The following is a 26370-nucleotide window of genomic DNA, read 5'->3' as shown; positions in this document are numbered from 1 at the left end:
AACAGCACAGGCAAATCCCCTGAGGCAGGACTGTGTGTGGCAATTTGGAGAAAGAAGGCTGGTATGGCTGGAGCTGAGAGAGAATGGGGAAGAGGAGGGAGATGAGAAGAGAAGGGGGAGATGAATCCTGCAGGACGGTGGGAACCCACTCGAGGCTTCAGAGCAGGGGAGGTATACGATCTGACTTAGGTGCCAGCAGTGTTACTGGGATTGCCTTTTGGAGAATGGACTCCATGGTCAACTCCTCCTGCCTAAACTGTGTTCAATCCATGCCACTTCTCTCCCTACAGCCAGGCCCAGTGTAATCATTCTCAGCCCCATAGTACTACTATTTTACAGAGTACGACACTGAGGCTTAGTAAATGCAGAAAACCTAAAGTATAGGTACCTAGGACAAACTGGTCCCCCAAACCTAATTGTTGAATAAAATAAAAGAGCAAGGTGGGTGCAGGGGTGGGGGTGGGGGGTGACAAAAATCCAGGAGGAGGGGTCAACGAGGAATTTTTTTTTGAATTTCACCTATTTTTTAATTAATTAATTACTTTACTGGCTGCATTGGGGCTTCATTGCTGCACACAGGCTTTCTCTAGCTGTGGCGAGGTGGGCTACTCTTCACTGCAGTGTGTGGGTTTCTTTTTGCAGTGGCTTCTCTTGCTGCACAGCACAGGCTTCAGTAGTTGTGGCATATGGACTCAATAGTTGTGGCACATGGGCTCTAGAGCACAGGCTCAGTAGTTGTGGCCCACAGGCTTAGTTGCTCCTTCCCACGTGGGATCTTCCTGGAGCAGGGACCCAACCTGTGTCCCCTGCATTGGCAGGAGGATTCTTAACCACTGAGCCACCTATGAAGTCCCCAGAGAGGAATTTTGAGCCCTCCAATTACATTTTGGTCACATTCAATTCCTGCTCTCTCTGAGCCTGTTTCCCCATCTGGACAGCGCGGAATGTTTTAATTTTTCTGTCCTTCTTCTGCTCCCTCCCACTTCAGCTTCGCAGGAGGGAGGCAGAAGATGTGGACTAGACGAGCGTCTTCAAAGCACAAAGCGATGGCGAAGGGCCTAAGAGTCTTCCTCAGGCGACACGCGTCTACGGACCACGCGTGGACCGCGGGTTCTGGCGCGCCCTGGCGGCCAAGCAACGCCTGACTGCCGCCGCCAGACCCACGTGTGCAACCGAGGACGCCATTTTTCATCTGGGCAAACGACCATCTTGGTAAAGACAATGGGCCAGATTGTAGTTTCTGCTCTTCTCTCCTGAGTAGCTAATATATGATGTGAGCGCAAGGGATGAGGGTTTATAAAATACCCGCATCTGTAAGTGAAAAAGAAACAGCTAACGCCCTTGGCTTGGATTGGAGACCGAGGCAGTAACAGTCCGTCTGCCAAGAAAGCGACGGAATCGAGACGTCATCAGCATGCGCCGCCTGGCGGCGGGAGGGAGCCTCCGCGCACAAGCCCCGCGGTGACGTCACGGAAGCGCGACCGGGCCGGCGCCGGGGAAAGGAGGTAGGAGCGGCAGCGGCGCGGGCGGAGCCGAGGGGCGGGGTGCGGGTGGGCCCCGCGGGGCTGCTGGGCCTGGGACCACCTCCCCGGGAGGGCTGGAGATGGGGGTGCTCACAGACAGAGGCACTTCCGACCCCAGTCTTCAGGGCTCCCGTGGGGGCTTTGCCGATTTCCCGGAGCGGACGATTGAGACCCAGAGGGAGAGCGTCGTGCTCGAGGCCACCTTGCTCCGGTCCTGCTTCTGAGCAGCTTACAGGCTTGGGGGTGACAGAGCTGGGTACGGACGTCCCTGGCTTCTTGCAATAGGATCAGCTCTGGGGAGAGGGACGACGGGCTGGGGGAGTCTAGAAGGGATAGCGGGAGGACGTCTAGGTGGAGGCAGCGTTGAATTTCATCTTTTATTCTCTCTCTTACTTTCACATCCAGTCAACCACGTGGGTCTTGATTCCCTCCTAAGTGTACCCTCTGCTTAGCCAAAGCCACTCTTTAGACCCCCTGCTTCAACTCCATGCTTCTGTCTCAATCCTCCAGTTCACCTCTTCACCAACCCCAGAGGGCTCTGGCGCCGTCTGCACTTTCCCATCACCCTGGAATACAAATCCCCTCTTCCCAGTCTGCCTCCCCTACACCCCTGGTTGCTTGGGTCTCCCCAGTCCCTTAGGCCTTTTCTTTGAAGTCTCCTCCAGGAAGCCCTTTGACACCCCCTTCCTAGGCTGAGTCAGAAACCCCCTCCAGACTTCCCCAGCGTCTGCATGGCCCCATCACAGCTCGGATCTGCAGTTACCACTCTTATTGTCTATCTCCCAACCAGCCCCGGGAGTCCCATTCTGTCAGGAAGCCCATCAGCACTGCCTCTTTCCCCAGCATCCCACACATACTAGGTCCTCCGTGCATGTTTACTGAATAACCAAGTGTGTTTGTGAGTGTCATCGGAGAAGAAAAGCTGTTTGTATTAGTCAGCTCTGGCTGCCATAACAAAATACCACCGACTGGGTGGCTTAAAGCAGCGGTCTGCAACCTTTTTGGCACCAGGGAAGACAATTTTTACATGGACGGGGGAGGGAGGGATGGTTCAAGCGGTAATGCGAGCGACGGGGAGCTGCGAGCGACGGGGGAGCGGCAAATGAAGCTTTGCAGGCTTGCCGCTGCTCACCTCCTGCTGTGCAGCCTGGTTCCTAACAGGCCACAGACCCCGGGGGTTGGGGACCCCCCTGGCTTAAACAACAGAAATTTCTTTGCTAATGGCTGTGAAGGCTGGAAAGTCTAGAGATCAGGGTGACAGCCAGTTTGGTTCCAGGTGCAGGCTCTCTTCCTGACTTGCAGATGGGCACCTTCCCACTGTGTCCTCACATGGTGGAGAAAGCAAGCTCTGGTGTCCTTTTCTCTTCTTATAGGGGCACCAGCCCTAGTCGATTAGGGTCCCACTCTGACGACCTCATGTAACCTTTATCACCTCCTCACCGGCCCTGTCTCTGAATACAGTCACATCGAGGGTTTGGGCTTCAAAATATACATTTTGGAGGGACATAAATATTCAGTCCTGGCCTGAAAGCGGGGTCAAAAAAGCCCTCTCAGGCTTTGGGATGGAATCGGGGGTCTTAAGCAACATGAGGAGGGGATGCTGGGGCAGAGTCGCTGTGAGTGGGCAGGGTTTTCACAGGAGGAGGGGACAGAGGAGGGTGTGTCAGGTGAAGGCATAACAAGAGCAAAGGCTCAGAGGCTGGAGAGGGAAGTGAGTGGGAAGAGAAGTGAGAAGCTGAGTTTGGACACAACACAAAGTGTGAAGTAAATACTGAGGGAACCCTGGAAATAGATGCTTATTCATTCATTTGCGAAAAACATTTTTTGAGCCACTACTCTGTAGGGCACTGACCAAGGCAGTCCCAGCCCTGCCCTCATGTAGCTCCCAGCCTGGTGGGGAAGATGGACATTTGTCGAATCCTATAAATGAACATAGATAGCAACCCAAACAAGTACCTCAGAGAGAAGTTTGTGGTCTGAGAGTTGGGGGGTGGAGAGGTGTCAAGGAAGGCTTCCTGGAGGTGGCAACACCTGAGCTGGGCCCTGAAGTTTAAATAGGAATTAACTGGGTAAAAAGAGGAGAGAAAGTGGTGGGCACAGCAAGTGCAAAGGCCCTGAGGTGGGAACCTACTTTGTAGGCTTGAAAAAAGTCAACGAGGCTAGTGTGGCTGCTGCTGAGAGAGTGAGGGGGAGATGGAGGGGGAGATGGGGTGATGAGGGAGATGGAGGGAGAGGTGGGGTTCAGGGGATTTCCTCACCTGAAACTTAGGCTGTGACCTGACCCACTTCTTAGTGCTCTGCTAGGGAATCCAGATGAGGTTTTCTGTTGAGTATATTGTAGATGCTCAGGAATGAATGCTTGATTTAGGGGGCCCAGGAGCAGCTGGGAGGAATGCAGGATCAGGTTGGCATATCCAGCCCTGCCGAGGCAGCTCTTGCATCCTGTGCAGAGAGGGACTGGAATCAACCCTGCTTCTCGTATGAGGAAAGTGAGGCTTAAGGGGAGCATTTCAGACACGAATGCAGAGCCAGGACTCAACCCTGAGTCTCCTAGGTCCACTGATCTCCCTTTGCCCTGCCCCATGGGACTCCTCAGTCTCAGCCTGGAGGGACTGCCTTTGTGTGTCACATGAGGGTGCACCCGTGACCTCAGAGACCTGATCTGCCTTGATGTTCCCTGAGAGGCCAGCTGGGACCCTGGGGTGGGGCTATGGTTAGGGCGAAGTTGGGACTGAGGGGCTAGACCTGGGTTGGAATCCAGGCCCCTCCACTAACCCAGTGTGTGGCCCTGAGCATGTCACTTACTCCCTCAGAGCCTCAGGTTCTTCATCTGTAAAATGGGGAGAAAAGTACGTGGCCTCGCTGCTGCCTGGGGATGACATGAGTTAGACTCCATCAGTCAGTCAGCGTTGCAGTTATTACTGCCCACCTCTGTCTGACTCCAAACCTCTGGCTGTGCCCATTGCACCATCGTAATTCCCTCACCCCTCGCCCACCCCCATGACAGCCTAAATCAGAATATGTTCATGCCCTGCTCAGAGCCATCTAACAGTTCCCTGGTGCCCAGAGAATAAAATCCTTGCTCTTCCTTACCCCTAAGACCCAGCCCTGTCAGCCTCACACCCTGCCACTCTCTTCCCTCCCCTTCCCCCTCGCTCACCCACACCGGACTCAGCGGCCTCCACGCTTCCTGTGGTGCATGGCCTCATTCCTGCCACAGGGTCTTTGCACGTCCTGTGCCCTCTGCCCTTCATCCCCACAGGACTGCCTCTAACCCAACCTTCAGGTCTCAGCTTGGCCGCCACCTGCCAGGGTTGTGAGAATTCACTGAGACACTATGTGTAAAGCACTTAGCCCAGTGCACGCAACTGCTGCAAATGGGAGCTGAGGTTAGTTTCCAACAGGGCTCAGAGATGGGAGCCCCCTCCCCCAGAAACCACACAACTAGGAGATTAGTGGGGGGTGGTTGCCTGGTGGTCCTGAGTCAGGATGGCCCCCACATCCTTTCCCCTTCATTCTTGGATGCTGGGCCTACTTCTCCAAGGTTCAGCAAGAGACTGCGCTGGAGATTCTTAGCAGGGAGAGAACAACCTAGGAGTGAGGAACATCAGCCCATTTCCCAGATGAGGAAGACTGAAGCCCAGAGAGCTCTGAAGGCTTTTGTCCCCAGTCAGCACGCTGGGGCGTGTGTGTGTAGCAGGGGTCCTCTTAATTTCTCGGCTTCCCTTCCTCACCTGAAAGGCAGGCTTTGGAGGTGAGACTCCAGGCTCAGCCCTGTGCAACTTGGCCAGGTACCTTGATTTCCCCACCTTCAAAAGGGAATAAGGACAGTCCCTGTGTTTAAGGCTTTGAGAGCATTCAGTGACGTTGAGCCATATAAAATGTTTAGTAGGGGATCGGGTGTGGGGAGGATGGCACTTCCCATTTGAGTGTATCGTCATTTCCCCAGCCCCGGCGTGGGACTCAGACCAGGTGCCCACTGGACAGCAGCTGTACGATGTTATAACATCTCCTGGCTGTGCGTGCCTGGGCTGGGTCATGGGGAACAGTTCACGGCAGCTGCTTACCCAGAGGGCAGGGGATTCGGCCTCAGGGCGGTGGGGCCAGGGGACTGAGGCCTCGTAGATGGCAGAGTGGGAGGGCCTACACACAGACTGGCCCGCAGGGATCTACAGCAACATGATGGAGAAACAAAATGTGGTCCATCCAAAAAAAGGAATATTGTTCAGACATAAAAAGGAATGAAGCACTGACATGTGCTCAAACATGGATGAACCTTGAAAACATGATGCTGAGTGAAAGAAGTCCAGAACAGGCAAATCCATAGAGACAGAAATTAGACCAGTGGTTGCTGGGGGAGGGAGGAAGGGGAGTGACTACTAATAGTCTCCTTTGGAAGTGTTCTGGAACTAGACAGAGGTGATGGTTGTACAACACTGTGAATGTGCTAAATGCCACTGAATCGTGCATTTGAAGATGGTTCATTTTGTATTATGTGAAATTCACCTCAGTAGATTTTTTTTTTTAAAGAGAGATAAATAGCTCCAAAGCCCTTCTTTTATAGACAGAGCTCTTGAGGCCCCAGGGCAGTCGTGGCTGCACAGATGTGAGTCTGGGGCTACAGAGGGTGGATGCCCCCCGACTCACTGTTCCCTGCCTTCCTCTCACAGCCTGCTGAGGGATGCCCAAGAAGTTCCAGGGCGAGAACACCAAGTCGGCAGCGGCCCGGGCACGGAGGGCTGAGGCCAAGGCAGCAGCTGATGCCAAGAAGCAGAAGGAGCTGGAGGATGCCTACTGGAAGGACGAGGACAAACACGTCATGAGGAAGGAGCAGCGCAAGGTGAGTGAGCCCTGGGCTCCCACGCCCCCGCCATGGGCAGGGCGGGTGGTCAACACAGTAGAAGGTGGTGAGAGGCCCCTGGGTCTTTAGCCTGAAGGATGAGGAGGCACTGGACGTGGGGCAAGGGAAAGGAGGGAGGCAGAAGCCGCGGCAAAGTCTTGTGCAACAGCCCTGGGGTGGCCAGGATTTGGCACATTTAGGGAATGGAAGCCCTCCACGGGCTCGTTTCTCTCCTTCGTGTGATGCCAGGGTTGGGCTAGACTGGCAGTACCTCACCCTGGAGCAGTTCTGCACCCAGGAGACACTCGGAAACATCTGGAGACAGTTTTAGTTGTCACGGCTGGTGGCTGGAGGGTGCTACTGGCATGTGGTGGGCAGAGGCCCAGGATGCTACTCGACACCCAGCAGTGCACAGGACGGCCCCGCAGCAGAGGGAGCCAGCCTGACCTCAGCAGTGCTGGGGCTGAGACACACTGATAGATCCCGTTGCTGACCTGCTGACCTGGGGCCTGCAGGCTCTTCCAGGTGTTTTTAAAAACACAAAAGAGGGCAAGGACGGTTGGATGTCTCCTGCTGGGCACCAGTGCCAGGCACACAGTGGGTGATTAATTGGTGTCTGGGGAGTGGTTCAGGGCCGATGCTGACCTGCTTGGCCCACTAGGTGGCACCAGAAACCATTCTCAGCCGCTTCTCCTAGTCCCCTGGGCTGGTGAGAGGCTCCAGCTGGGGCTGATAAAGGTTCTGGAATAGCAGTGGTGACACTCCACCCCCACATGCCCAGTTCAGGGGGCGCCCGGGCACTTTTGTGAGTTTCTCCCATTGTGTTTCTGTGCAGGGCTAGATCCTGCCGTGTGTTTAGTTGGAATTGAATATCACTGGTTCCTTGCCCTCGACCACCCCAATATTGCATTGGGTCCACGGAGGTCTTTAAATTTGCTTTTTGACTGTCAACATTTTGACAGTATAGGAACACTGAAAAGCCAAAAGGAAAACTAATGTCTGCCCAGGATCCATTATCCTTACAGAAAAGCCAGAGACCTTTCCACAGTCCCAGAGGCAGCAGCCCAGCCCAGGGCCCCAGGAACCCTCCCCAGGCCTGCATCTTGGCTCTCGGGGTTATCCCCATCCTCCAGATGAGGAAACTGAGGTACAGACAAGGCAGGAAGCCCAGGTCGCAGGGCTGTGGCGGCGGGGGGGTTGGAGCCGGGCTGGTGCTGGCCAAAGCCAGCGGTCTGCCTTCTGGTTTGTGATGAAGATTGACTTACGGCCTTGCAAGCATCCGTGCCCCAGGGGTGTCGCCCAGGGACCATTTGCCTCTCCGCTCACCTGTGTAGCACACACCTGGAAGAACACACAGGGCAAGAGGTCGTCAGGCAGTAGGGGCCAGATGGGCTTTCAAAGCTACTTGACCCCGTTGCTGTAGCACAAAGCCACTGTATACAAATAGAGTAAAACTTTACCAAAACAGGTGGAGGGCCCTACTTTGCCAACCCCTGCTCTCTGGAACATTCCCAGGCCCCATACCCCTCCTAGGCATCCACCCCCCAAAATGGGTTTTTGTTTTGTTTTTTTGGCTGCTCTGCAGGGATTGAACCCAGGCCACAGCAATGAAAGTGCCGAATCCCAACCACTAGACCACCAGGGAATTCCCCCTCCTGAGTGGCTTTGTTTGTTTTAAACAATTTTATTTGGCCTTAGTTGCGGCATGCAGGATCTTTAGTTGCAGCATGTGGGATCTAGTTCCCTGACCAGGGATCAAACCTGGGCCCCCTGCATTGGGAGCGTGGAGTCTTAGCCACTGGACCACCAGGGAAGTTTTCCTCCTGGGTGTTTTCCATGGAGCTACTGATGGTTCTTCTTCCCCATTGGGTGGCTTTCTGGGTTTTGTTTACCTCTTCCTGCTGATGGGTGAGGGGGTGCCCACAGTCTACACAGCACACATGGTCCCTCTTTCTTTCCTTACGTGACAGCTGCTTTAAAAAAATATTGTTTCTATGGGAAAAAAAACCGAATCCACATTTGTTCCAAACCACTAAAAAAACAGCACCCCCTGCCCATAGTACACCAAAGGCTTGTCTCACCCAAGGGTCTTTTGGTACACTAAAGGCCACGTCCTCCATTAAATGGGATTCCACAGCCAGATTTCTCCCAGCTGTCAGGCATCAGCCTCGGGCTGGGCCATAATTCATCACCCTGCCCGGAAGTTGGCATTTTGTCTCCATTTGTTCCATATTAAGCAGCTTGATGATGGGCGCGTGACTCCCTGGGTTCCATCTCGATTATTTATGAGGCTCATTTTTGATGGCTCCAGAATATTCCGCCACTGGCCTCATCCTTCTTCCATCACCAGATGCTGCCAATTGCTAACTGCCCTTTTTAAAAAACGGCGAGTGACTTTTTCAAAAAATTCTGCTAAATGTCAAAGTATAAATGCTCCTGTTCCCGCCTCAGTCCCATGTCCCTAGAGACCAATGGCCACTTTCTGCATGTCCTTCCCGAGTTATTGGAGCCTTCTGGAACTCATTCATTCATATATCCAGTACACTTTTACGTAAGCACCTACTGTGTGCTAGGCCAGGGCCTGCTTCCAGCCTCTGGGATGAACCAGGTAATCAGAAGACTAGAAAACAAGGATCTGTGGAACACAGGAAAGAGCCGTGTGGTAGAGCAGGTGAATGGGGAGCCAGGAGCTCAGGATGAGGTGGGGTTAACCAGGAAAGGAGGCTGGCAATGGCACTCCAGTGGGGGAGAACAGCTAGTGCAAAGGCCCTGAGGCAGGGCCGTGCTGTAGACAGGGTGAACATGGGTGGTACATGCGCCGTGCAGCAGTTAGGGAGCCTCAGGAGGACGTTACCTCTGACTGATGGGGGAACTGAGACTCAGAGCACAGTGGCCCTACCCCCAGGCGTGGAAGCCCAGCAGCTGTGCCCAGACAACCTTGACCTTTAACCCCCTTCTTTCCTATCATGCAGGCAGGTTGGAGATCAGAGGTCCAGTACATGTCCTCAGGAACCCCTCTTCTGGGGGCATTTAGCCCTGTCATGGGGGGCGCTGCAGGCGTAGGGACCATCCCCGAAGCATGGAAGGCAGATGGCAGAGTTGCAGGCAGTGAGTGGGCAGGTGGGGGGTGCCTGCAGTGCAGGGCCCTGTGGGGGTGCTGGGTGGGCGGCAGCAGAATATTCCAGGCGTGTGGCCGCACTGCACTACAAATGAACCAGAACCTCGCTCTGTCCCTGGAGCCGTGGAGGGGCAGCGGCCAAGGACAAGTCCTACAGGTCACATGTCCCCTCAACCAGCTGGCATCAGGGCCTGCCTGGGGAGCCAAGTTGGGATGAGTTCCAGCCCCTGTGACACTCAGCTGAGAGCACTTCGACGGTGCCTCCCCAAGGTCTCCTGGCCCATAAAGGCAGAGCCATTGTCCCAGCTGGCAAATGGGTCCAGACCCTCCAGTGGCTCCTGTCGCCTTCAGAATCCAGTACAAACCCCTTCCCATGCCCTTGAGGCTCCCCGTGGTCCCACCTCTGACCTCCCCACCTCTTCCCCCTCCACACGTCCCCTCCCCACTCCAGCCACACCAGCCTCTGTGCTGTGCCTTTGTCATGCTAGGTGGTTCCTGCCTCAGGACCTTTGCACCCACCACTAAGGACTCTCCTCTCCCCCAGCCCTCTTCCTGGCTGGCTCCTCCTCCAGCCTAGGTAGCACTTTTTCTTCAAGAGCCACCCACCCACTGCCTTGGCCAGGGGTCCCTGTTGTTCCCTAGGCATAGAGGATGGAAGCCCCCAGGTAGGCCCACCGTGCTCCCAGCAGCGTCCCCTACACCCAGCACGGGGTCTAACACACAGCAGGGCCTGCATCCACACTGGTTGAGATGTGAAGCGGACCCCATGCGGGTGGGGCGGGGTCCATACCTGACTCCCCACCCCTCAGGAGGAGAAGGAGAAGCGGCGCCTGGAGCAGCTGGAGCGCAAGAAGGAGACGCAGCGGCTGCTGGAGGAGGAGGACTCAAAGCTCAAGGGCGGCAAGGGCCCCCGGGTGGCCGCGTCCAGCAAGGTCACCCGCGCCCAGATTGAGGAGACGCTCCGCCGAGACCATCAGCACAAGGAAGCCCCAGAACCAGGTGGGACCTCAGCCCACTCTGGAGCTGCCCTTTCACCCGATAAGCAGTCGGCAATGGGCCCACCCCCTGGACTGAGTCCAAGGCCCCCTCCTTACCTCCAGAGAAGCTGCCTGGGCTCTGCAAGGGGAAGGGTAGGTGGGCGGCGTTTCGGCAGGCCTGGCTCTGGGCACAGAAGGCATAGGGACACACGTGTGTAATTACTTCCTCTGCACCTGACCGTGGCTTGTGCGCCCCCGGGGTCCCCACGGCTAACGTGGTGCCCCGAGGTGAGGAGACAGCAGCCACAAACTCAGGTGCCTCCTGAGTGGTGGGCTGCAGGATGTTAGAGGGCTGGGGGCTGGGCGGGCAGGACCGGCTCACCCCGAAGGTAGGACTGGGCGGGGGGGGGGTGTTCCCCCACTCAAGTCACATTTCCATCCTCCCCCTATCCTTCTCTGCCTGCCTGCTTCCCTTTCTCCCCTGCTTCTTCCCCTACGGTGTCTCTCATCTCCCTGGAACTCTGCATCTCTGCGTATGTCTCTGACTCCCGGCCGCCCCCGCCCCCAGCCGAGAAAGCCAAGAGCCACTTGGAGGTGCCGTTGGAGGAGAACGTGAACCGCCGCGTGCTTGAGGAGGGCAGCGTGGAGGCGCGCACCATCGAGGATGCCATCGCAGTGCTCAGGTTCGGAGCCGGGCGTAGGTCTTTGGGGTGGGGCTTGGGGCCCAGGGCGGGGCTTGAGCCTCCGGGGTGGGGCTAGGCCCGTGGGGGCGGGGCGGACCGCGCCCCAGCCCCACCTGACGCCAGCGTCTTCACCAGCGTGGCGGAGGAGGCGGCAGACAGACATCCCGAGCGCCGAATGCGGGCAGCCTTCACGGCCTTCGAGGAGGCGCAGCTGCCACGGCTCAAGCAAGAAAACCCCAACATGCGGCTGTCCCAGCTGAAGCAGATGCTCAAGAAGGAGTGGCTGCGTTCTCCGGACAACCCCATGAACCAGCGAGCCGTGCCCTTCAACACCCCCAAGTGAGCCTGGAACTGGGGGAGCCGCCCCGCGGGCGGAGAAGGGTCGCGACCTCACACGCTCTCCCGCTGGGTCAGCTCCGAGAGTTACAGAGATGTCTGGGGGCCACAGCGGGTGTTCTGGGGGCTAGGAGGCATCACTGGCCACACCTCCCGCCAGAGGGTCCCTGATCCGGTGACACCCCTGGCCCTTCCCGCGCGCCGAAGTCCTGGGGCTGAGTGCCTAATAAAGGCGGTTGGTGAGGCACTGTGCGCTTGAAATCTCCCTGGGCAGATGGGTGAGTGGGCGGTGGGAGAGGAGGGCTGGAATGAGGGGGAATGCATGGGCCACAAGCCAGAGAAGACGGGGCGCCCAGCAGCGCTCCTGTTGTAGCAGGCTAGCTGAGAGCTGTGCTCAGCTCCTGGCTGGGCCAGTTGTCCAGTGAGAGACCTGTACCATCATCCCCTGGAAGCCTTGCCAGGGGTAGCTCAGAGACATTGAGGCACTGGCTCTGGGTCACACAGCACTTAAGAGGCAGAACCGGAGGAGAGCTGGAGGCGAGTTGTTGGCATCCTGAGATTCTGGTTCAGAGTCAGCAGCCAGGTCACATGCTGTGCCTGGGTCAGGCGATGCAGGCTGCTCTGCTGCGATTTCAACACGGGAGGCATCTGGGTCGCGTCCTGGGTAGGCTCCCGGTGGAGGATTTCTTTAGAGCAGGCCTTAGTGGGAGATGAGTCACATTCCATCACAGAGGCAGGGTACTGGGCAGGCAAGGGCGTGGAGACTGGAGTGGGCAGGCAGATACAGGTAGGCATGAGTGTCCCATCGGAGGCCGGGTGTCTGGGAAGGGCTGGGTGAGATCTCAACTTGGTTCTGGCTTCCTAGAGCTTAGTTGGCCTGAGGGAGTCAGTAAAGAGGAAGGGCAGCTGGGAGATGGGCCCAAGTGTCTGGGGCGGGGTCCACGCATTTACCAGGTCACTGCTATGGGCTCCCATCCAAGTGACACCCAGCCTGCACTCACAAGCCTGCCCCCATCCCCCTGTTCGCCCCCACCCCCACCCCCCGCAGCTCCAGGCCGGCCATCTCCTTGTTCTCAATTTCCCCAACACAGTAGACTTGTTCCCCGTCAGGGCCTATGCCCTGTTGGTTCTTCCTGCCAAGAATGCTGTTCTCCCAGATGTCAAGTCTCAGATGCAGATCTTCACAGACGTTGTCCCCAGCTGTGTGGGGTCAGGGCTGTCCGAGCCTAAGGGAGCCAGGGTCTGCCCAGAAGTAGAGAGGTAAAAGCCTTCATGGAGGATGGGCCTTGAAGGATGGGAGTTCTCCACAGCAGACAAGGGACAGAAAAGGCTGAAGGAACCACACGTGCAGAGGCCTGCAGGTCACAACTCCTGTTTAAGAGAGGGGGGCGCCAGGACTTCCCAGGTGGCACAGTGGTTAAGAATTCGCCTGCAGATGCAGGGGACACATGTTCAATCCCTGGTCCAGGAAGATTCCACATGCCACAGAGCAACAAGCCCATGCGCCAAAACTACTGAGCCCATGTGCTACAACTACTGAAGCCCGTGCGCCTAGAGCCTGTCCTCTGCAACAAGAGAAGCCACCGCACTGAGAAGCCAGTGCACCACAACCAAGAGTAGCCCCGGCTCTCCACAACTAGAGAAAGCAGGGGTGGAGCAACAAAGACCCGACGCAGCCAAGAGGGGGCGCCATAACAATCGAATACAGCTGACGTGCAGCATGGCCGGTGCCTGAAACTAATGGTAGCTGACATAAAACCTAAGCGACATACATTGAGCATTGGCTTAGTTTGGGGATTTCCCCAGAAGCCAACTCTGAGACAAGGACTAGAGGGCATGTGAGTGGTGCAGGAAGACCCCCGTGCCCCACGGGTGAGACAGAAGGAAGGAGTCCTACAGTGGGTGCCAGTGAGCAGAGTCCTCACCAGGAAGTGGGGCGACTGGACCAGCTGTGAGAAGCACCTACTGGATGCTGGGCCCTAGGGGCCTAGCACATGGTAAAGTCATTTCACTGTCCCCGGGGACAGCCCTGTGTTATATTAATCCTCTTTCTAGATGGGGAAACGAAATCATCTGCCTGTGTCACGTAGCCAGGAAGGACCCAGACTGTTGGTGAGCCAGCAGGGTGGAGGTGGGGCCCAGAATTGGGCCTTTGCCTCTTACCTCTGGGGGCCTTAGGCCAGGGCCTTAATGGGTCTGAGCCTCTTTCCTCCTATATAAAATAGGACTGAAAACAGTATCTAACCCTAGGCCGTCTCGAGAATCAATGAGATGGTGCCTAGGAAGGGCAGACCCCGAAGAAGAGCTTAGCAAAGGAAACTCCTACAGTGGCCACGCTGGGGTGTTTGTGGCCAAGGATAAGGGAACGTTGGGGACCAGTGGTGATTAACCAGAGGGAAGAAGCCAGCCGAGCGTGCAGGGCCTTGGACGCCAGTATGAAGAATGGGGTGATGAATGGGACGTCACCCCAGGGCGCCGCGGAGCTAGGGCTGGTGTGTGAGCAGAGAGTAGGAAGAGTGCCGGAGCTGCGCGTGGCAAGCTCTGCTGGGGAAGTGTAGGGGGACGACTGGTAGGCCAAGGGAGTGAAGGTAAAACTCGACAGGCGCTGAGAGGACCGCCTTCATTCCTCAGACATAAAAACGACGGTAATAACGATTATTCTGTTTCAAAGAAAAGCCTCTTCTCTTTTTCTGGCCCCACCCCCGCGGAATCCCAGGCTCGCGCATGCGCGCAGGCGGCAGGGAATCCCCGGTTTCGCCGCAGTGCGCGGGAGGGGGCGTGAGACGGGAGTTCCGTGCGCTCCCGGCCCTCCCCGCGCGTGTTGCCTTGACGACCGGGCGGGGCCGCGGGGACGCCGGACACTCACTGCGCCTGCGCGGGGGTTGTCTCCACAGCGCCAGGGCTTTCCCGTCGCGCGCGAGTCGGGGAGGGAAAGCCGCGCCCGGCGCGCATGCGTCGACCCCCCCCCCCCGCCCGACCCCCGCCCTGTGGGCCCGGGAATCCTCACCTGCCGCAGTGCGCACTGGGGGCGGGGCGGGGAAACCGGCTTAAACTGGAGTGGGGTTCGCTGAGGCGTGGGCGGGGGAGCTAGCGAGAGTGGGGTCTTCCCCACGTTCCTGCTCCGGCCCTCGCCGTCGCCTTGGCAACCGGGCGCGCGGGCCGCAGTGCGGGGGCGGCGGCAGCCTCGGGGAAGCCGGGCGGCTCTGCGCCTGCGTTGGGCTCCGCGCCTGCGGCCGGGGTTCCCCTTCGTGCGCCTGGGGGATCGATGGGGGGCGCGGTGTGTGGGGAGGCTTGGAGAAGGTGGGCGCCAGGGAAGGGGGTGAGCGCGGAGAGAGGGGCTGTGAGACAGGGGAGGATGGTGGTGGAAAGAGGAGGCGGAGTGGGTGCCGGAGAAGGTAGGGGGAAACGGGACAGGGTGGGGGTGGGGGGAGAGGGGCACAGGAGGAGGTCAGAGGAGGGGGTAATGAGGGAGAGAGTAGAGGGAGGGGGACGACAGGAAAAGGAAGGCAGGGAGGAGGAACTTGGGGAGCAGTTAAAGGGCACGGACAATATGAGGGAAACAAAGAGAAGCTTATTGAAGAGAACACGGTGAGGTGTAGGGGTGACTGGGGGAGAGGACGGACACCTTCAGTACACCCCCTAACCAGCAAACCTCAGGTTTGCTGAGCCAGGAAGTCTGAGTCTAAGATCTCCAGATTTAGAGGGGAAAAAAAAAAAAGATACAGGACATACCAGTTAAACTTGACTTTTAGTTAAGCAATGAATAATTTTATTTTGTTTGTCTCATTCCGTGCACTGTTTTTACTGGCAGCCCTAATCTTGGTCGAACCACTTCCCTCTCCTCCCTCCCCACACTCTTCCTTTGCCTGTCCCTTGAGCCTTTCTTTCTGAAAGCCACTGGGATCTCTCAGATGATGCCTTTGTCTCTCACCTGCCTGGTGTGCCACAGCCCTGCATACTGGTGCCCTCCCATGCCATCTCCCATCTTCCTGGCATCAAACACCACCCTGAGGTGGACCTGGCCAGGCAGTGAAATGCACAAAGGCACCTTCAGGGTCCCTCTCTCTCTTTCTCTCTGTCTATGTCTCTCTCTGTCTCTGTCTCTCAAACCCCCATAGCCCCTTCAAACCCTCTGCCTTGGGGCCTGGCCCTGCTGAGGTGACATAATGCCCCCACCCATCCCAGCTGCTATCACCTCCTTCTCCTGGAACCTCCTGGGTTCCTTACTCTAAGCCTGCGACCCAGGAAACTCCTACTCCAGGCTCCCTCTCAATCTCTGGGCACATAAGCGTATAGTAGATACTCGGAAAAACATTGGAGGGTAATTTTATGAAGGCAGTTTTGGGGGGAGTATTTGATTTTTCAACAGGGACAGCTGCATTTTTCCATCCCTTAGGGACACACACCCTCTCTGAGCTTTTGTACTCTCCAACAAAGCAATTTTCCTTTTATCCTCCCCTTGGGTTTCAGAAAGTATTAAGATAATAAAACATTATGGGAAAGCTAATAACAGGAAAGGTCAGCCCCTGAGGGCCACTGGCCTGCCCCCCACTGCCTCCCCCTCTCCCCACTTCTCATCTTTGCTCTTCGTATTTGCCATCTGGGACACTCAGTTGCACCTCCCGGCCTGGCTTCTGTTCAGCAGGCCAGAAACTAGGCCCCGTGGGTCATTTTTCCCAGGGGCATGTTATTCTGGCAATGGGCTATGCAGTCCTCAGATGGGGAACATTTGAGCCCCTTTGTTTCGAGTTTCACTGTTCTAGGCGACGCCCCTGCAGAATCAGGTCCTGGATCTTTTGTGCCATGTCCTACGGGTGCTTTCTGGGGCAGCGAGTGGGGTGGTGCTGGGTCAGAGTTGGCCCCCTCCTCTCATCAGCCTGGCCCAAGTTTCACCGGGCCCCCCATTCCCCTGGGGGTGCATAAGTGAACAGACCACTTCCACCAGGAATTGAGGACAGTAAAGTAGGGTGATATTCCCAGATAAGGAAGGACTCTAGGCAGGAGGTGACATTGGACCCAGCTTCTGAAAGACAATAGGAGGTGAGGAGAGCGGGGAAAGGGTGATTCTGGAAGTAGGAACAGCAGATGCAAAGGCCCCGAGGCTGGACAGGGTGACAGCTGAAAGGCTGGGGTAAAGGGAAGTGGGGGCCAGACCACGTGGCCCTTTTGGGAGGGAGCCAGTCAGGATCCTCCTCTTGGTTCAAGGAGGAGGTTGCCTGTAATGTGGGGCAGGACATGACCAGTCAGTCACATGGGTGAGGATGGAATTCTGCAGCTGCATCACAGAGAAGGAACCGTGGGGAGACACGGGACAAATAAGCTGCGGGACTAGGAGGGGACGTTCTGGGGGACCTGCAGGGCAATTGTGGGGGTTCAAGCCGGGGGACACCCCAAATGATGCGTGCCCTGTCACCACTGGCTCCCGACTCTCCCTCTCAAGGGCCTCAGCATCCCCCCACGGGCTGGAAGTCACCCCCAGGAAGGTGCTGGGTGAGGCCCCTCCTCTGTCGAGTCCCCGCGCTTCCCGCAGCCCTCCCCGTCTCTGCCTCCACACTGCAGACCCCGGAGGCCCCCTGCCGCTTTGTTCTCTTTCCCTCTCCACATGGTCACGGTCGCGCTGGCGGCTCCCTCTGAGCGCGGCTTACACACATCGAGGGAGCGGGGAGAAAGCGTTCCCAGTCGCCCCCCACCCGCCCCCGCGGTCTGCCTCCCCCAGCCCCACCCGCACCGCGGAATCCCCGCCTCAGGACCCCGCCCGGGAGCGCATTACCTTTCACAAGACGCTCCCGGCCGGGGGTGGGGGTGGGGGGTGGGGGGTGGAGGGCGAGGGCTATTTTTAGAATGAATGGAAGAAAAGAGGGGAAAAAAACAACAAAAAAAAGGATGGAAGCTCGTAGAAGCCTTCTGGCTCCTAGGAGGAAATCCCCCTCGCCCCAGGCCGAGGCAGGAGGGTTGGGGGTGGGGTTCAGAGACGGGGCGGGCGGAGCAAGGGGGGCAGGGGGCGAAGAGGGGGAAGACAGTGATCTGGGAGGGCGCTACGCTTCCTGGAGGTAAGGGGGAGAGCTAGAGGAGACCAGCAAAACGTAGCCGGCAGCCCTAGACTCGGGGGAGCTGGAGGGACCCCAGAGGTGGGCGCTGTCCAATCCAGACACTCCGAGAAACAGACTCGGAGAGGGGCCTGAGCAGAGCCAAGGTCATCGGAGGGCTGAACCCTAGACTCCATCCCCCACCCCCTAGTGACCCAGACCTGGGAGCCGCATTGTTCTAATTTGGCAGAGTGACCTTCACAAACCCTGCCATCCAGGCCTCTGCCTTCACGTTCGGCGGGGTCCCGGAACCATGCGGGAAGAGGGCGGACATCAGGACATCACGACGCAACAATAACACGGAGAAGTTTTCTGTGGTTTGTTTTCTGACTTCCCCGGGTCCCCCCGCCCCCTTCCTCACTGGGACCTTCCAGCCCGGGCAAAATCACCAGCTGCCCGAACCCCCTGCGTTCCCCCTGTAACTCCCAGGCCCCACTCAGGGTGTGTGTGGGAGGGGAGCTTAATTGCCTTCCTCTGTCTCCCTGGCCTCTGCTCCTTCCCCGGACCCCGGGAGCGGCCCCCAGAGTGGGGGTCAGCCGTATTCCGTGCTGCTGGGTCTCTGGGCCCTGGCCAGGGGCTCCCCCTCTCTGGGTCTCAGTTTCCCCAGCTACAAAAGAAGCGCCGCGGGCCAGCGGCGGCAGAGGGTCCCCCTGGCTCTTTGAGCATCCTCGGAGATTTGCTGGCACGCCCCTGCGGGGAGGGGGCTTGCGCGAGACCAGGACGGGGATTCCCGCCCCCCACTTCTGGAGCAGCGTGGCGGGGGAGGGGGTCGCGCGGTGGCCGCCGCCGGCTGCCTCTCCCTCTGCGCGGTGGGCGCCCCCTCCCCGGGCGGCGGGGCGGGGCCCAGAACGGCGGGGAGGGGGTCAGCTCTGCGGCGGCGCGCGCACACCCTCCCCGGCTCACACGCCCTTGCCCGGCGGTGCACTTGTCTTCGCGCTCGGGCCAGGCGCTGGGGCTCCAGCTGCTGCGGCCGACTCCGGCCGGTGAGTAGGCAGTAGAGGGGGTGGGTTACAGGGTGGAGGTCTCAGCGGCGCTCCCCCTCTCCTCGGTGGGAGTATGGGTCTGGGTTTGCCCGACTCGGGGAATTCAAAGGGGGAGCTGCGGGAGGAAAGGAAACCCCTTCCATCACCCCCTCCCCAACACCAAGCCCCGAGTCAGCTCCAGGGCCCCCAACCCCTGGAGAAGGGGGCTCCCGCTCCCGGATTTGGGGATGCGGAGACATCCTCCCACGGAGGTGAGGGTGGAGACATGGGGACCCTCCCTCGCCGCCCTCAGTGTGTGGGGGGGAAGGACTGGTCCCACTGCCCCCTCCCCATTACCTCCCCCTCCCCCCAGGCCTTTCTCTCCCAGTGTGTGTCAGGGATTCCCCGGCTGGCCTTGCTGCAGAGTGGAAGGGAACCCCCCCTCCTGCCAGCCTACTGTGCGTTTGAGCTCCTGCTCTTTGGAGCTCTTCTCTCTTCCCTAAGCTTCTTCTGCTACCCCCATCCCCGTTGACAGGGAGAGAGGCCCAGAGAGGGTTAGCATTTAGCCAAGGTCACGCAGCTGGGCAGGAGCAGAGCTGGGTTTGTGTCTCACTAACCTTAGAACCTAGTGGATGGTGTCCGCTCTAGGGTCCTCCACTCCCTGCGTTTAACCACAGGTGTGAGGGCCCTGTCTGAGGGCCCTGGAACTGGAGGAGGGTTTCCCTCACTCTCCCCAAGTCTCTCCGGCCTGCTAGAAGCCCAGACAGGACTGAATGGGGAAGACTCACCACCCCCCAACCCCAACCTGGCTCCTTCCTTTTGGCTCCCTGGTCTCTCATGCCCCCAGCCTCCCTCCCCAAGCCGGCCCAAGACCTCGAAGGAAATCCCTGGGAGGAAGAGGGGATTCCAGATGGACAAGCCAAACATTGTGAGCCGGTAGAATAATCTCCGCTCTGATTCACGCACCCGCTGGTTGACCTTCGACAGTCCCCCTGCCCTACTGGGCCAGAGTCAGCTCCAAAGTCACCGTGGCTAGAACAGGCAGCCCCTGAGCCATGCAGGTGGCTGTTGGCCTCCATCCCAGACCCCTAGCAAAAGAAAGGGCAGCTGTGATGTTCACGGCTGGCTGAGTTTTCACTTTGGTCCCATTCTGGGGTCTCCCCCACCCCTCTCACCATGGGCCTGCCCTGTGTCCCCTTCTGCCCTGTCCTCCAGGACAGGACCTGGGTACTGTGCTCATATGGGGATTCTGAAAACAGCCCTGTATAGACAACAGATACCATGGGGGAGCTACAGTAGCCAGGGCAGCTGCAGACAGGACAGGATTTAAGGGCAGCCAAGAATAGAACTGGTAAAGCCCGGCATTCCTGACTCCTTTATCCTTACACCAGCCCATCCCAGCCTCACCCACCCTCCCTGTGGTGAAGGAATTGGTGGGGGCATGGTGGGGGCGGGGGAGAGGAAGACCCAGGGGCATGCGGGAGGAAACAGAGCTCTCCTGGGCAGATAATGCCACTGATCCTAAGTTTCCCTAAAACTTGCAAGGTAACCCAGCTTGTCAGAGCGCAGATCTGTTCTAAAGACCATTGCAGTCTGGGAGCTGTCTGCCCCCCCGCCCTCCTGGGGCCCCGCCTCCACCCCACAACCCACGTCTGGTCCTTACAGGTCGAGGGAGAAAGAAAAGTGGCCAGAGCCCCCTGCCAGCCAAGTTGTAGCCCAGCGGGGACTAAAGGGGACAGGCCCTTTGGTGGTACCTCATCTGGAAGACCCCTGCACCCCAGGGTGAGTGAATTGCAAACTCAGGTCACCTTTGGGGGTGGGGGGACCAGGAGTTGGAAAGAAAAACTGGTGACTTAAGATTAAAGTGCCAACCTTTGAAATAATACTAATCATATAATAATAATAATAATTACAATGACTGTGTGCTCTAGAGCCCCCTAGAGAGTCACTGTCCGCTTTCACTGATCACTGGTGGTAGGGAATCTGCTCAGAGAGACTCGGTGATTCACCAGGAGTCACACAGCCAGAGGAGGGAGTTGAACTGGGTTGGGGGGGCCCTACAGTCTCCACCACCCAGATCCCGTAGTCTCAATCCCTGGAGACAACCTTTGGCGAGCAGCTCCTTTGCTTCTTTCTCCTGCGAATGTTGACAGACATTCTGGGGTCAGCAGTGAGCTGCCGAAGTGGAGAGGACAAAAGTGCCTGTCCCAGGTGTGTGGGGTCATTTAGTCAAGCAACAAAGACTAAGTAGTTACGGTATGCCAGGCTCTGGGCTGGGCGCTGGGAACACAGTGAGGACTGAGGCAGGGCCAGATCTGCCCTTGTGATATGTGCTGGGAGGAAAATAAAACACGGACACGTATTAGAGAATGCCTGGGGCGTAGGGCAGGCTCCCGTAGCTGGACATAGGGACCTCTCCAGGGAGCCGACCATCCGCTGAGACCTGAAAGAGGAGGAGTCACCAGCCAGGCAAGAGCTGGGAGAGCAGCATACCAGGCAGAGGGAACAGCATGTGCAAAGGTCCTGAGGTGGAAACAAGCTTGGCATGTCTGAGGAACAGTGAGGAGGCTGGTGTGGCTGGAACAGAAGGAGCAAAGGGGAGAGAGGAGGAAGGTGAGGGTAGAGGGTTCTGCAGGCAGGGGCTGAGGTGAAGGAGGAAACTGCAGAACAATGGGGAGCCATGGAGGGTGTGTGAGCAGATCAGAGACTAGCCTGGTTTATGATTTTCAAAAGCCCCTGTGGCTGCCGTGGAGAACAAGGACTATCAGGGCATGACAGGAAGTGACAGAAGACCAGAGGGGAGGCCAAAGGGGCATCTGAGTAGTCAGCTGGGCTGGGACCAGGTTGGGGCCTCAGGGTTAGAGAAAAGTGGGCAGATTCTGGGACTGAGCTGGGCATGGAGGATGAACTGTTTGCGGCCAGCTTTCTGCCTGATGCTGAGGCACCCTGGGGAAGGAGGGATTCATTGTGCCTGGGGAAATCTAGGAAGGCAGCCTGGGGGAGGTGTTGTTGCTCTTTGAGCTGGGTCTTGAAGGGTGAATAGGAGTTTGCCAGTAGCCAACTGGAGCCATGCCCAGGATCTAATCATACAGATGCCGTGAGGGCCACAGGGAGCCACTGAAGCACTCAGAATTAGCAGCGACATGATCATATTTTAGCAAGGAAGGATCCCTCTGGGGGCCTGGCAGAGACTGGACTGGAGCCTAAGGGGCCAGGAAGGAGCTTTTGAAATGGTCCAGGTCATGATCAGGCCAGTAGCAACTGGGAGCCTCCAGTCAGCCATCACGCTATGCCTAGCACGTTGAATGGGAATTACCTCCCTAGCCCCTCCCCCTGCCCTTGGAGGGCTCTCATTGCCCTGCTGAAGAAACTGAGGCTCAGAGAGGGACAGTCCCTTGCCCATGACCACGGTATGAGTTTCCAGGGGCTGCTGTAACAAATGACCATTAAGCTGGTGGGCTTAAAACAACAGAAATGTGTTCTGTCACATTTTGGAGGCCAGCAGTCTGAAATCTGGGTGTGGGTGGGGCCGCACTCCCTCCGGATGCTCTGGGAGAGGTCTCTTCCAGTCTCTGGTGGCTCTAGATATTCCTCGGCTTGTGGCTGCATCACTTCAGTCTCTGCCTTTGTCTTCACGTGGTCGTCTGCCCTGTGCATCTGTCTGTGTCTTCAGTGGTCTTATAAGAATACCAGTCATCGGATTAGCACCCACCCTAATCCAGTATGGCCCCATCTTAATTTAACTACATCTGTGTGACCAAGTAAGTGACATTCGGAGGTCCTGGATGGACTGGAATCTTGGGGGGAAACTGTTCAAACCAGAACACCCACGCAGCAGGTCACTGTGCTTCGGAATCAAGTCTTTGCCCTCTATCCCTTGTGCCAAGGCGAGGGCTGTAGGGATGCGGACAGAGGGGTGGCCTGGAGTGAATTTAGGGTGAGGATGGACAGATCTGGGGTCCCATTGGATGTGGGAGTCGCTGGGGAGGAAGAGTTAGTCTGGAGCCTTCCAGCTTGAGTGTGGGGAGGGAGGGGAGGCTAGTGTCTGGAGCAGGGATGCCACCGCCAGCTGAATGAACAAGACAGCCCCAGGGCAGGTCCCCTGGTAGATGTGGCAGGGTCTCCCAGACCTTGGCTGCTTGTGGGAACTCCGTGCTAATGACAGAGCCGATTCCCTGCCTGCATGTCACCCCCAGGCTTTCACCTCCTCCTCCAGAGTAGGGACTGCGGGCTCCTCCGTGGGCTGCCCGTGGCGAGGACCCAGGGATGCCAGGCGCGGTCCTTTCCCACCCCTCCCTGGCCTCGTTTCCCCTCTGAACCATCTGCAAGGGCCAATTGTCTTTATTTATTGATGCAAAGTCTTACCGTGTCTGCTGGCCTGAATCCGTGAGTTTGGGGGGTTTTGTGTGTCCTCGTCCCCACAGTATCCCCACCTCAGGGTGCAAGCCCTGCATACAGGAGGTGCTCGATAAATGCCAATAGAATACATGAAGCTTCTCCAGGTCCCTGAATACTAGAGAGCCCAGGAACAAGCCCTCTGGGTTGCCCCTTCCTGCCCCCACAGTTCACAGGATGCTAGGGGGCTTAACTGGCTGTGACTTTTGCTCTGCTCGGGGTCCTCCCAACACAGCCCTGTGAGTGGGTCCCCTGCCCGCCTCTGTGACTCGCCCCACACCATTTACTCCTTCGCTTTAGCCCTACTGCTCCCTTCTCTTCCTCCAACACACCCTCCTCAGTCTCACCTCAGCGCCTTTGCCCTTGCAGTGCCCTCCGCCAGGTGCACCCTTCTCCAGCTCTTCTAGGGATGGCCCCCTTTCAAACGTTTCCTCTTCCGAGAGGCCTCCCCTAACCACGCTAGTTAAAGACTCCCATCCCCGTTCCTATTTATCTAGACTTCATGGGATCCTTTTCCAAAGCTTTTGTGTGGAAGCTTTCCTAGTCCTTTACGTGGAGAGGTTTGTTCCTTTCCTCTAGAAGATCCGCTCCAAGGGGAACGCGTTGTATCAGTCTCAGACTCTGCAACCCCAGCATCAGACTTAGAGAAGGAGCTCGGTGGGTATGTGAATGAATGAATGTGTGGATGAATGAATGAATGAGAGTGAGTGAATACCTTCCCCACCCTGCCATCCCCACATTCACAGGGGACTCAGGGTCCTGCCTCCTTCCAGGCAGTCATCCCTGAGACCCAGGATGGGTCTGAGATTTCTGTAAATGCACAGAAATTCACAGAAAGCTGTGAGGGGGGAGGTTGCCAGTCCGCCCCTGTTCAGGCCACTGCCTCTGAGTCCTTCAGTTCCAGTGAGGTTCCCCCAGGTTTCCTGCACCCAGACCCACGGCCACTGCCCTGAACTTGTGGTGCAGCCCTCAGGCACCTGGAGGGCTATGTGTTTAGCCTCCGCCCCTTCACCAGTCTGTAGGTCATTTCCTGGGGCTGAGTCCCAAGGGCCTCCCAGCTGAAGTTCATTTGTGTGTGCCTCAGGTCCCTTCCAGCCAACTGTGGGCTGTTGAGAGGCTTTGTCTGGAATGGAGACTCAGGTATACCCCACCCATAGCTCCACCTTCATCCACCCTCAACCTCTATCCTCCAATTCCACCCTTGCCTCAGAGGGGTGAGATTCCAGCAGACAGCAGGGCCAACTTGGGCAGGAGGTGATCGCTCACCAGATTGACTATCCTAAAATCAGCTCCTTGAAGGAGGTCCCTGATTCCTCAGGGCAGGCAAGCCCAAAGGGGAAATAGGGATCTTTCCAGAGAGAGAAGGTAGACGCAGAGTCTGCAGGGCCTGGTTAGGGTGGGAGGGCTGGAGGGGCCTTGGGGGGCTGTGGTGAATGCTTTTCTGTGATGCTTTTGTGAATTTCTGGTCGTTTACCTGTTGGACTTGAATTCAGAAAGCATCAGATTCTGCAGGGACGCTACAGCAGTCTGTGCAGCCCGAGCAACCCATAGCCACGTTGAGAATGCTTCTCATGGGGCAGGAACCCATACAGGGGCAGGCTCAGGCTGTCAGGGGCCAGGGCCTTGAATGTGGCACAGGGATGTGTGCCAGACCCTGAGGGAGATGTGGGTGGTTCCGTCACTGTTGTGCTTTAGAAAGAGCCCCTGGTGGCCCAGGCAAAGGAACAGCAAGTGCAAAGGCCTGGAATGAGCTGAGGGGAGTCTGAGGAGGCCTGGGATGGAGGGCTGGTGAGTGGATGGGGGGATGCAGCGGGGAGCGTGGTTTAGAATGCATCCCTTTATGTTCCCACAACCCCACTCCTGGAGCCCCTGTGGACACAGCAGGGTATGGGTGGTCTCCAGGCCTCGACTTCGCAACTATCACAGACCTGCGCACTGTCACCACGGCTAGGCCTTCCTCAGGGTGTCCCCGGCAGGCTGGGATAAAGAAGAGGCTCTCGAGAGGAGGGAACAGGAGTCCCATCTGCTGACCCCTGGCTATCACCTGGCTGTGCTGAGCCTCACCGCCATCACTGGCCCATGGGCCTACCCCCCACCCAAGCAGCTGTCCACTCATTCATTCATTCAGCCCAGCTCTTTTCTGGGGACCACAGAAGAAACAAAACAGATCAGCTGCCCTCAGGCAGTGAGGAGCAATCAGATGTTTCTGACCTGGTCCAAAGCTCAGGGCCAGGAAGAAAACAGATGGGGGCGGGGGTGGGGAGGTGCGGAGCTGGGAGAGAGATGGGAGGAAGCTGCTGCCCTGAGGAGCCCCCGGGCTGGGGAGGACGGAGTCAGACTCAGTCACCTAGGTGACAGGGTGACAGGGTGGGGACAGGGTGAGGCTGCCTGGAAAAGGAGGAGGTAAGGGCTCCCCACCTTCCAGTCCCCAAGGCTCCTCTGAGCTGCCATTAACATTGAATGAATGTTATCCAAGGGGCATCTTCAGTGCCAGGAGAAAGGGGCACCATTTGGGGGACTCCCAAAGTAGTCTCCTGCTGCCCTGCCATCCTGGCATTGGTTTGGGGAATTAGGACGGGGGGAGGGGGCTAATAAGTCTGAGTGGCCCTCTCCTTCCAAAGAAGATGACCCTTGCCACAACAGGCAACCCCTCCACCCCTGGAAGCCCCCATATCCAGCTCCGAGGCACCTTCTACCTGCCAACATCCTACCTCCCCACCCCCAAGCCTCCCCCAACACGGAGGGGACGTTTGATGAGGTCATTTCAGGAGGGAGATGTCCGGTCACTTTACAAAGCTGTCCCCTCAGTAAGTGCGTGGTGTGATCAGCCCCCAGGCGCGCAAATGTTGAGAGGTGGCTGGAGTTTGGGGACCTGATTTTGGAGGAGGGGTGGTTAGTTCTCAGAGGCTGTCGAGGTCGGGAGTTTCCGCTTCGCTAAGATCCTCTCCGTCGCGCAGGGGCGAGAGGGTGAGTTTGAGGACCAGCCGCGCGCTGGGGGGCGAAGTGGGAACTAGGGAATGAGGGATCTTTAAATGGAGGCGGGGCTTGCGGGGTCGCCGGGGGCGGTGCCAACCCGGGCTTGGCCAATCGGCGGCGCCGCCGGCGTCGCACCGCCCCCTCCTCTCCCGGCCCGGGCGGGCGCTCGCCCCCCCGGCCGGGCCCATGGACAGGGCGGCCGGGGATGCGCACGCTGCCGCCGCCCCCGGCCCCACCGCCCCGGGGCCTTGCGCCCGCCCGCTGCTGCCCGCCCCGACCGCGACCCCGGCCCCGGCTCCCGCCAGGGGGTCCACGGTCGCGCGGGACCCTCTTCCCTCCAGCCTCGTCCGTCCGCCCGAGCCGAGTCCCGCAGGTACTTGAGTGGGATGGACAGGGGCACCGACGGAGGCATGTCCCGGAGTGAGATGCGGTTTGGGGCAGGGGCCAGGAGGGTTTCCGTGGGGTCCGCAACCC

The 26370-nt window shown here is 58.0% G+C and overlaps 2 protein-coding genes across 11 annotated transcripts in view; both read left to right on the top strand.

Annotated features, from left to right (window-relative positions):
- The first annotated feature begins 1465 nt into the window (after positions 1-1465).
- CCDC124 (coiled-coil domain containing 124) lies at positions 1466-11731 on the top strand. Of its 2 annotated transcripts, none has more exons than XM_057708883.1 (5): positions 1466-1505; positions 6194-6363; positions 10291-10480; positions 11027-11141; positions 11277-11731. In XM_057708883.1, exons 2-5 carry the CDS (start codon positions 6205-6207, stop codon positions 11482-11484), a joined length of 672 nt encoding a protein of 223 aa, XP_057564866.1. In that variant the 5' UTR covers positions 1466-1505; positions 6194-6204; the 3' UTR covers positions 11485-11731. The 2 variants fall into 2 exon arrangements, with proteins under 2 accessions (XP_057564866.1, XP_057564865.1); XM_057708882.1 differs by lacking the exon at positions 1466-1505 and adding an exon at positions 1556-1779.
- Positions 11732-11769: 38 nt separating this feature from the next.
- KCNN1 (potassium calcium-activated channel subfamily N member 1) overlaps positions 11770-26370 on the top strand; it is a 41298-nt gene continuing 26697 nt past the window's right edge. For 3 of the 9 annotated variants that reach the window (XR_009049183.1, XM_057708880.1, XM_057708873.1), the window contains exon 1: positions 18572-20307. Coding sequence is in view for 4 of the 9 variants with exons in the window: in XM_057708880.1 (XP_057564863.1) it covers positions 20035-20307 (273 nt within the window). In the remaining 5 variants the exon portion in view is untranslated. The other 6 variants (XM_057708877.1, XM_057708876.1, XM_057708879.1 and 3 more) reach the window with 6 other exon arrangements.

This window comes from Hippopotamus amphibius, chromosome 15, assembly GCF_030028045.1.
Source record: "Hippopotamus amphibius kiboko isolate mHipAmp2 chromosome 15, mHipAmp2.hap2, whole genome shotgun sequence".
In the NCBI taxonomy this organism is placed as follows: domain Eukaryota; kingdom Metazoa; phylum Chordata; class Mammalia; order Artiodactyla; family Hippopotamidae; genus Hippopotamus; species Hippopotamus amphibius.
The sequence above is the reverse complement of the archived record's forward strand: the minus strand, read 5'-3'. Positions and strand labels throughout refer to the sequence as shown.

Bases quoted from the DNA above. Each gene is read 5' to 3' on its own strand.
- CCDC124 (XM_057708883.1), top strand. From the start codon at position 6,205: ATGCCCAAGAAGTTCCAGGGCGAGAACACCAAGTCGGCAGCGGCCCGG. The intron at 6,364-10,290 runs GTGAGTGAGCCC...CCCACCCCTCAG, and splicing joins TGAGGAAGGAGCAGCGCAAG to GAGGAGAAGGAGAAGCGGCG. The intron at 11,142-11,276 runs GTTCGGAGCCGG...CGTCTTCACCAG, and splicing joins GATGCCATCGCAGTGCTCAG to CGTGGCGGAGGAGGCGGCAG.